Raw genomic sequence first — 10,783 nt, forward strand, 5'->3', positions numbered from 1 at the left:
TGGTTTTAGACCACAGTAATTTATTAGCATGGTGTAGGGCCTCCTTTTGCGGCCAATACAGCATCAATTCATCTTGGGAATGACATATACAAGTCCTGCACAGTGGTCAGAGGGATTTTAAGCCATTCTTCTTGCAGGATAGTGGCCAGGTCACGACGTGATGCTGGTGGAGGAAAACGTTTCCTGACTCGCTCCTCCAAAACACCGCAAAGTGGCTCAATAATATTTAGATCTGGTGACTGTGCAGGCCATGGGAGATGTTTAACTTCACTTTCATGTTCATGAAACCAATCTTTCACCAGTCTTGCTGTGTGTATTGGTGCATTGTCATCCTGATACACTGCACCGCCTTCAGGATACAATGTTTGAACCATTGGATGCACATGGTCCTCCAGAATGGTTCGATAGTCCTTGGCAGTGACGCGCCCATCTAGCACAAGTATTGGGCCAAGGGAATGCCATGATATGGCAGCCCAAACCATCACTGATCCACCCCCATGCTTCACTCTGGGAATGCAACAGTCTGGGTGGTACGCTTCTTTGGGGCTTCTCCACACCGTAACTCTCCCGGATGTGGGGAAAACAGTAAAGGTGGACTCATCAGAGAACAATACATGTTTCACATTGTCCACAGCCCAAGATTTGCACTCCTTGCACCATTGAAACCGACGTTTGGCATTGGCACGAGTGACCAAAGGTTTGGCTATAGCAGCCCAGCCATGTATATTGACCCTGTGGAGCTCCCGACGGACAGTTTTGGTGGAAACAGGAGAGTTGAGGTGCACATTTAATTCTGCCGTGATTTGGGCAGCCGTGGTTTTATGTTTTTTGGATACAATCCGGGTTAGCACCCGAACATCCCTTTCAGACAGCTTCCTCTTGCGTCCACAGTTAATCCTGTTGGATGTGGTTCGTCCTTCTTGGTGGTATGCTGACATTACCCTGGATACCGTGGCTCTTGATACATCACAAAGACTTGCTGTCTTGGTCACAGATGCACCAGCAAGACGTGCACCAACAATTTGTCCTCTTCTGAATTCTGGTATGTCACCCATAATGTTGTGTGCATTGCAATATTTTGAGCAAAACTGTGCTCTTACCCTGCTAATTGAACCTTCACACTCTGCTCTTACTGGTGCAATGTGCAATTAATGAAGATCGGCCACCAGGCTGGTCCAATTTAGCCATGAAACCTCCCACACTAAAATGACAGGTGTTTCAGTTTCATTGTCCAACCCCTGTATATCAGTAACAGCATTGTTAAACACTGTGTGGCAATAAAACTGTCACTATTGTGTATGTTTAGCTTCACTTCAACAGGATATTCATATATCACATATCTGCCTCTGAAGCTGAAACCACAGCTGTGAGATTTTAATCTGAATCTTGCAAACAAAACAAAATTCTAAGAAGCTGCTTCAAGCGTGAGAATCATTTTCAAAGGTGTCTAATTGTAAACCATCTCTTCCCTGTTTGTATTTTGGACTCCTGTTCCTTTACCACACTAACACAGATTTTGACTAAATATGAACCAATAAAGTATGCTGTTTTTATTTAAATATTGTTTCTTAAACAGGCAACACTGTAGCCGATTTAATTACAGCTGGTACAACAGCTGGGATCAAACTGGTATGCAAACATGTCAGGTTATGGATTGAATGCAGAATTTAAATAGTTTTTAACACAGACACAGATGCTGCAGGTTGGTCGCACTGCTTGCATTTCAAAGCATTGTTACTGCAACACTTTGCAGCAGTTTCTTCTCCCACCACAGCCATATCTCCCTCTGATCACTGAACTCTGCTTTTCTATTTTTCCTTTTTACTCAGTTTCTATTCAGTGTGTTTATCTCTTAGTTGTATCTCAGCACCATCACCTGCCAAGCAATGAAAGGTTTTTGGTCGTTTTTTTTTTTTGGTTGTCACACATCTTCTTGCTGAATAAAAGTAGGTTTTATAAGTTTGCTTGTTTGTTTTTGTTTTTTTACTGTAAGGGCAATGCACTGGTAATGTACATATACCTCAGTGACCTTGTTAAATACTGTAGCAATAAAAGTAAATGCATTTTAACAAGACTGTTCAAAGGAGTCCAAGTTGTCATCCAAAACTGTCCCTGTGTGCATTCTGGGCTCCTGTTGCCTTACCACACAGATTCTAACTAAATGTTTTGGTAATAATAAACTACAATGTAATCAACTATGCTGTTTTATGTAAAATATCAACTCTTAAATAGGCAATTGATTTAATTTCTGCGCAGCTCTATAGTGTTTATATAGTCACTGAGTACATTAAAGAATTTCAACACATTTTATGGGATGAGTTAAGCCTTTATTTTTGCACAGAGACAAAATTCAAGGATATAAGTATTTATAAAAAGAGAAACATGATAGTAAATGAAAAAACTTTACAAATAAAGTCAAAATTGTGACATAATATTTACATGTCCATTACATGTGATTAGTGTTTCAGTTAAACTTAACAGAGACATCAGTTCTCAAACATATACACCAGAATTTTATATCATCGGTTTGTTTTTGATAACATAGAAATATAGAAAAATTCTGTATCTGGAAGTAATTTTATATTTGATTGCATACTTGCTTCAATAATCTCATGAATCGAGTTTTTATAGCTGACTGTGTAAATGTGCAGCAGAGTTATGTACAAATCATACACATTAAGCAGATTTTGAATTGTAGCTATTTTCTCCAAGGATACTTTGTAATGCAGGGATCACAACCCTGAAATGAAGACATTTCTCTGTTTTTCAGTTACTTCTTGGCAGCATGATGACGCTTCACTGGTTGCTGTTGCTGAACTGAAAGCTATAAGCTGAGTTCAGTTCTCAAACATTGTTCACATGAAACTGATCTAAAATCTGATGATAGTTTCAGTAGCAAAGAGCGTCACTGTGAGTGTGTATCAGTGATCCAAACTTTACTACAAAACTGTCTGATTTCAGTTTGTCATCAGCTTTCAGCGGCTGGCTCCACCCTTTCTGCTTCACTCGGTTTCTTCACCTCCATCTCCAGATAAATTGGAGTCTCCAGGACGGCTTTCTTTTTTTCTGATGTTGGCAGACCTTCATTGAGAAGGTCGCGGATCTTCTGCCATGAGTCCATCTCCGAGCTCCAAAGTGCAGCTCTGGCTCTGATGAACTGTGAGACTTCAGTCTCGCTGCCTTTAGCCAGACTGATGCTGTCTTTACAGATGAAGAAGATGTCCATGCCGAGGAAGAGAGCATTGAGTGCAATGAGACCTGCTCTTGCTGACTTAGAGACAGCCAGGGAGCTTTTGGCTGCTGCCTGACCAATATCTGGGATATCTGAGGCCACCCTGGGTGCATTACGTAACGCTTTTCCTTCCTCAGCCACAACTTTACCAGCACTTGTGATCAGCTCTTCATTTTTTAACACTTTAACTACAGAGGCAGAATCAACAAGAGCATCAATACACCTTCCAACACTACCAGCATTAGCTGCAATCCTGCCTACTCCCACAGCTATATCTATGTCACTTGCTTCCATTTTGGAGAGAGCCTGATCGGTCACCTCCTGCACACAATCCTGGAGACTTTGTACATCTTCCATAAAGTTCTGAAAGACTTCACTGGCTTTCTTCCGTTGTGTAGCATTTACTCCAACCTCTGTTGCAGTGGTCACAGCGCTGTTGACTCCACTGGTGATTCCCAGCCCAAGTCCAGTCATTGTTAAAGCTAGAGACACTCCTGCTGTGAAAGGAATTAATGCCAAACCAACAATGGACAGCACACCTCCAACTGCCCCCACTGAGCTGCCTGCCACACTGGAGATCTTTGCCCCTTTACTCATTCTGTCTAACTGAACAGCAGTCTCTTCCAGCTCGTTTAGAAACTGCAGCATCCTGGGCTGCCGCTCGTCAAACTCACTGATGAAGCCATGACACAATTCCTCCTGGAACAGGAACACCGTCCGGAAGCACTCGTTCATCCTAAGAGGAGAAAGCAGAAATTTTAAAGAACAAATAGGATGCCAAAAGCAAATGGTCCTGTTTAAAAGAACATCTACTTAAGCACATAAGACGGGTGGTGCGTCAATCAACAGGCTGACAGGTCATCAATCACAAGGACTAAAATTCACCAAAATGAAAAGCACCTTGAAACAAACTATCGAGACCAAGAATTTATTAGTCAAGTGTTAAATGAGGTCATAAATCAAGTGAACTGCAGGGTTGTTTCCCAATTCACTTAAATACAACAGGACTTGTTTTTGCAAAGACAAAAGTCTTCCCTGCTGCCAATGACAAAGATTATAGGTTTAAGGAACATCTACACTGGCTTCACTTTTCAGACCCTGATGCTATATCATTCTTTTATATAATGCAAAGTCCAGAGCAAGCATCCATATTTAACTAACTGGGAGTCAAACCAGTCTCACTGTAGCATCAACCCGTACCTGATTTCATCAAGCAGATTCATGTGATCAAGCATCCTCTTTATGTCATCCTCGGACAAATCCACATCAAGGTCAACCACAGTTTCCACGGACATCTTCAGGTCAAAGTCACTGAAGCAGCTGTGAAGGATGCAGGTCAACTTATTTTATACAATAGATGTTTACTGTGCAAAATGTGCACATTATGCATATATATTATGCATATTTGGATGTTATTTTGTTTATTATTTAGCTGTTTACCTTTTGTCCAACTTCTCACAGATCATCTTGGAGGTCTGCATGTATCTGTCCAGCTGATATGCCAGCACTTCCACATTCTGAAGTTTGGGGAGGAAGAAGACATTTGCATCTCTTTTAAACTCGAGCAGCAGGGGGCAGATTAGTCGTGCAGCCGCGATGACAGCCTGAACATATTTAGGGCTGATCCCTTCGGGCAGGTGTAACACCTGGTTCTCCGTGAACACGTGCAGTGAGGTCACTGCCAACTTCTCCACTGCATCCAGGAAGCAGCTGAGATTCTCCAGGCCGCCTGTAGTGTCCTTCAGCACTTCGACCAGCTCGTTCTCCAGCTCTGCGCGCTTGCTGTCGACATTCACAGTCACCTTGCTCTTCATGTACTCCAGAAAGGCCTTACCCTTGTCCTCTGACTTAGTAACATGGCTGATGCTTAGGTCAAGCGTGTCAACTCTGTCTTTGATGTCCACCATCATTTCTACCTCTGTCTCCCTCCAGAGCATCCATTTAGAGAACATCTCACAGAATCCTCTCGCTGTGTGGATGTAGGTGAGGGTGTCTGTAGTGTAGCGGCACAAGGCCTCCTGCAGCTCCTTTCTGTAACACAAAGAAACCGGAAAGTGAAGTCAAACCAAACGTCTGCATGACAGCTTGCTTACAGAGCTCAGTTAAGAATGCACAACATGACATTTTTAATAGTTTAAACACTTTTGTTGCTAATGTGTGAATGAACTGGAAGGTAGCCAAAATATTATGAGACCTTTCTCAATTCTTCCACGTCCAAATGTGACATTTATGCCCTTCAATGCTTAGCATCACTGCCTATCTCCCACTCGCCTACAGTGCAGCATCACATTTTGTAAGGATTAGATTAGGAGTGGAATCCACTGGTCACTAATGTGCACACGTGACCCAGCACAGCACAACACAAATCCAACACCTGAGGTGGAACGGTGTAAACATACACCTAAATCTGAAATTGTACCGCATAATGGAAGTGCAAAAGAGTATAGAAAGTACTAAAATTAAGAAATACGTTAAAATAAATATAAAAATAATTACAAAAAAGTTAGGGGTAGGGGTAGGGTTAGAAAAAGGAAAGTGGCACTTGCGAACAATTTTATCAGCTTAAGTTACAAACTAACCACTGCTACAGTCATACACCTAAACTATGAAACATGTCCACAGGGGTAGTTTTTCAAACTATCCCCTTTCTCAGATGGGTGAGCTGATAGAAACTGATCATTAATGATTGACAAGTTCTCGCCTGTGTTTACACCTGTGCAAACACTGAGCTACACCTGACTGGATGAACACCTGGTACGGGCTGTCTGCCTCAGTCCTTCTAACTGAAACCAGTGGTGAGAGGTTATCACACCACATGCCCCTGATTTGTATAAATTAGCCCAGGCATATACTTTAATCAAATGAGGAGCAGGCAACAAAACACCCTGTCTCTCTAAAAGCAACACCACACTGCCACATTGGTGGAGTTATGCTCCATTGCCCTGTACGAATTATGACATTCAGATATAAAGTCTCCTGGTTTTGGTCTGATGTTGGCTCAGATACAGAAACAGGTTTTGTACCAACAAAGGTCAGAGACTGCTTTACTGGTCTTGTCCTTATTTTGTATTTTACTTGTAAAGTACAGGACTGCTTAGCCTTTTCAAACTTCAATAAAAAAATGACTGTATAATTATTTAAAAATAATAATATACACATAGATGAGTAGCCACTTAATTATTAGCAGTCACAAACCAGCTAATATTCACACATAACAGGAGCTGGAGAAGCAGAATTCTGAATATTAAAATGAATAAACAAAATTTGCATGCTCTGCCACTGTTACAGCTAAATATCATGGCGTCACCTTTAATGTTATGAATGACACACAACATAGCTTTCACTAACATGTCTGTTGTGGAAATCACAGCTCGGCTTTATCACTGCTTGAATCTTTGCAGCATGTATACAGTTCAACCAGCAGATGGCACCAAAGCAGCAAAGGATGTGAGTTATTACTACAGGGTCTGGTAAAAAAGTGTAATGCAATTTGTCTGTGTAGGTTCTCAGTCATCCAGGTCATAGGACTCTCTGGAGCTTGAAAAAGGGCGATTGGACTTCTTTTTGTTTATTGAAGATGTTTCACCTCTCATCTGAAAGGCTTCTTCAGTTCTCAAACCAGAAGGTGGAGTGACCCAGGCATCTAAACCCTAATGGGTGTAGTCCCCTGGAGGTGGTTGTGACATACTGTTGTTCATGTGCATAATCACAAGTGCCAAGGTATGAAAGGAGGCGTGGGTCATTACAGCCAGGGGCGGACTGGGGAGAAAAAGTGGCCCGGGAGTTCCTGACAGACTGGCCCACTATATATATATATATATATATATATATATATATATATATATATATATATATATATATATATATATATATATATATATATATATATATATATATATATATATCTGTATGTGTGTGTGTGTGTGTGTGTGTGTGTGTGTGTGTGTGTGTGTGTGTGTGTGTGTGTGTATACTGTATATGAATCTATACATGGCACGTAGTGTATATGACTTTTATTGTCATATGGACAATATTACTTCCAGCAATAATATGATTACAATAATACAATAATATGGCATAACAAAATAACTAACAAACTTAACAACTTGACCCTGACAAAATACAGGGGAAAAACAACTGGAAAGCTACTGAAACCTACATTGTTCACTCAGTGAGTAACCTCTGCAGCAACCCACTCTTTTCTGCTACACCATCTATAATTTTATCACTCTCCAGCATCTTTAGGACATCTGTCTGGTAGCCAGGAGCATGAAAGCCTCAAGGTGCTGTTGTGAAAGAGAGCTCCTAATCCTGTTTTTGATGAACCTTAGAGTGGAAAAGCTTCTTTCACAAGCTACCTGTGTTACAGACAGGGTTAGCAGAAACTTGTATGCAAGCCCTATGGTGCTGTATCATACACCATTTTCTTTTTTTCTCTCTCAGCTTTTCAGCGCCACCTTTACGTTTCGTCGTTTGTTTAGACCCTGGCTTAGACTGCTCCATCTTTATGGCAATGCGGACTTATTTTTTCACGTTTCAGTAGTGTCAACAGTGTCGCGGAGGGATCACATGATGAGTTAGACCCCCTCAGCAGTGACAGTGTGCAACTGGCGTCTCTCTCTTGACTTGTCACTCATGGGATACAAACAGGGAGATGTAATTAATGTGGCATTAGTATGGACAAGGCTTTTCCAGTTCGTGATTACTTGTATTAATAAGTGACACAGCTGCTGTATGTTTTCGTAGTCCAGCCCGGATTTTCTGGGACAAGTTTTTTTTTATTTCTGATCTCCGCTGCATGCCGTCAGCCCGCATCAGCTGGCCGGCATGCTCGTTCATGTGTTTACAGGCTCATTCCGCGGCCGCGCGCAAAGCAGATTTGCCTGTCTGGAGCGGGGGAGAGGTAATAGGCACCGTTAAACAGCAGCGTGACTATGGGCCGGGGCCACAGTGCGCGGCAATGGCTCCTCCACGGACTGAGTTAAACAGCCGGCGGCCCACTAACCCATCGGCCCACCGGGGAAATCCCCGGTAGTAATGTATGCCAGTCCGCCCCTGATTACAGCCAGCGGTTTCGGGTGAAACCAATTTGGGACTTTGCCCCAATGTATCAAGTGACCTATTGAGGTCACCTGAACAAAGGTGTGAATGTGTGAATGTGTGAAAGGTGTGTGGGTTGAGGCGCCTGGGGAGGGAGCTCAGCTGAGTTCAGTTGCGGAAATCACAACTCAGCTTTATCACTACTTTAATCTTTGCAGCATGTATACAGTTTAACCAACAGGTGGCGCCAAAGCACAAAAGGCTGCCGCTCTGTGTGTGTGTGTGTGTGTGTGTGTGTGTGTGTGTGTGTGTGTGTGTGTGTGTGTGTGTGTGTGTGTGTGTGTGTGTGTGTGTGTGTTTGTTTGTTTGTTTGTTTGTTTGTGTGTGTGTGTGTTCTGTGAGTGGGTATAATTGTCTCTGTTTAATCCCTTTCAAATGTATTAAAAATATGAAAAACTAGAACATTATCACCCCAGTCCCAGCAGCACTTTCTTAAATTACTGCTGGGACTCATTATTACCAATAATGTTTGACTTCAGGCAGGACACTACGGAAGCCGAGAGCGGCCATGGTACGTATAAACTTTTTTCTGATGGTTTTCTCGAGATAACGAGTTAATTAACTCGTTATTATGTATATTATAGTATATTATGTAGCATTCAGCTGTTATATCTGTTGCAGGGGGGGTAATATTCATTCCTTAACCACAGACTTTGCCCTTTATAAGATTTACAAGTTCCGCTCTGAAAAAGAATTGCTTTTGGAAAAATGCTGAATAATTTTACATCTTCTGGGCTTCAAATGATTACTAAAAGAAAATAATGAAAAGATTTACATGTCAACACACTTTTTGTGTTGTTTTGCAATTAAAAACTATTAGGCCTATCACAAGCGTTTAATATTAAATGCAATATAACAACAATTGAGAGTGTAACAGCAACTGCAGCTGATTAAAGTGATCGAGTAAAATCGTCTGCTTGTGAGAAGGTACAGCGGGCCTTTTCCTCAAAATTATGCTTTTAAAGTTGCTAAATGTGTTATTTCAAAGCGCTTATTCTGTATTTTGTTGTGACTTGTCACCTAATCATAGTATATATTAATTTTACAGTTAATGCTATAAAAACTTCCCGTGCAGAAGGAGCCACTTTACCTCGCCGCAGACATCTTCCTGCTCTCCGTGTGTTGTGCGCAGCTCCTCACTGAGGTCTCACCTTTACCTGCGCAACGAAAAATAAAAACTGGATGGATCAGGTCCGATGTTTGGCTGTTAACAAACGTCAAGTTCACGTCTCGAAGGAATCTGATGAAATGACAATATTCCACCCCGGAAAAAAAGCTGACTGTCCAGGAATGTTTAGTTTCGTTTTCCTTTCTCCACATCAGGAGCCACACCTGTCCGTGTGACAGCTTTGATGGTCTGAAACCAGCTGACCTTTGTTTATTAAGGGAGCTGACACAGTTTCTGCTGTTGGTATTAAGGCACATTTATGTTCTAAAAATGTCCACAACAAAGCTTCAGTTATGTGTTATTGATAGAGTGAGGACTGCTGACGGATTAGTTCAGTTGGACTTTTATTGTGAGGGAAAAAAAAAAAAACTGGAAAGGGAGTGTGTGTGTGTTTGTCACATGGCCACGGTCACCAATAAAAAGAAGTTAAACTGCGTAAAGCCCTGATTTGAATCCCACTGAGAATCTGCGGGATAAACTGAAGACCAAAATCCGCGCCAACCTGGAGGAGCTTGAGAAGGAAGGATGGGCTGGGATTGCACAGGAGACGAGTTTAAAACTACAACAAATGACTGCAGGCTGCTGTCCAGCAACAAAGATACACAACTGACTTTTGACTGACTAATTTAGTAAAAGTTGTGTTAAAACTTCTTTGCTGTTTAGCGTCACATGGGAAATACTTTAAAGCACACATGTATTGTTTGATTTTTTAAAATCAGATACAGATGAAGACAGAAATATGAGCCCCCTATGATTACTTTTAAAGTTGCAGATTTTATGTCACTTGCTGAGCAGTCCTTACCTTAGTGAAGAAAAAAAAAATCATCTGAGTGAAAAATGCTCACAAACCCAACATTTTGTTTCCATGGAAAATCATCTCTGTATCTTTACCCAGCATGCTGCTGTGCATATGACACACATAACATATGTGTGTCATATGTTACTGTTAAATTTAAAATGACCTGCCACTTCAAAGAAGTTACTGCATTTGTGTGGAGTGGCTGTAGCTCAGGTAAAGTGGGCCATCTACTGACTGCAGGGCTAACAACTGGTTCAATTCCTGTTTGGTTCAGTATACTTGGGCAAGATACTGAAGCTCCTGTTGCTGTTTTCATTGGAGTGTAAATGTTAGAAAGCACTGAAGAAAAATGCTACATAAGAAAGAATCCATTGATGTGAGCTCCTCTTGCCTCGTGCTTGCGTGATGTTATCAGTATCATGAACAGAGATTTGTTCATGGTACAGTTAATGTGAACCATGAAGAAAAAAGGATGTTTGCAGCA

At 41.5% G+C, this 10,783-nt stretch overlaps 1 protein-coding gene across 1 annotated transcript; it reads right to left on the minus strand.

Annotated features, from left to right (window-relative positions):
* Positions 1-2,372: 2,372 nt before the first annotated feature.
* On the minus strand, positions 2,373-9,727 carry LOC115784926 (uncharacterized). The gene is made up of 4 exons (XM_030736329.1): positions 9,423-9,727; positions 4,673-5,263; positions 4,433-4,552; positions 2,373-3,968 (listed from the first exon to the last, which is right to left on the minus strand). Exons 1-4 carry the CDS (start codon positions 9,650-9,652, stop codon positions 2,969-2,971), a joined length of 1,941 nt encoding a protein of 646 aa, XP_030592189.1. The 5' UTR covers positions 9,653-9,727; the 3' UTR covers positions 2,373-2,968.
* Between the last annotated feature and the right edge of the window lie 1,056 nt (positions 9,728-10,783).

This window comes from Archocentrus centrarchus, chromosome 8 (assembly GCF_007364275.1).
Source record: "Archocentrus centrarchus isolate MPI-CPG fArcCen1 chromosome 8, fArcCen1, whole genome shotgun sequence".
Taxonomy (NCBI): Eukaryota; Metazoa; Chordata; class Actinopteri; order Cichliformes; family Cichlidae; genus Archocentrus; species Archocentrus centrarchus.

Excerpts from the sequence above, each read along its gene's own strand:
- LOC115784926 (XM_030736329.1), bottom strand. The coding sequence starts at position 9,652 with ATGTGGAGAAAGGAAAACGAAACTAAACATTCCTGGACAGTCAGCTTT. Across the intron at positions 4,553-4,672 it reads TGTGAGAAGTTGGACAAAAG|CTGCTTCAGTGACTTTGACC; the intron begins GTAAACAGCTAA and ends CATCCTTCACAG. Across the intron at positions 3,969-4,432 it reads AATCTGCTTGATGAAATCAG|GATGAACGAGTGCTTCCGGA; the intron begins GTACGGGTTGAT and ends TTCTCCTCTTAG.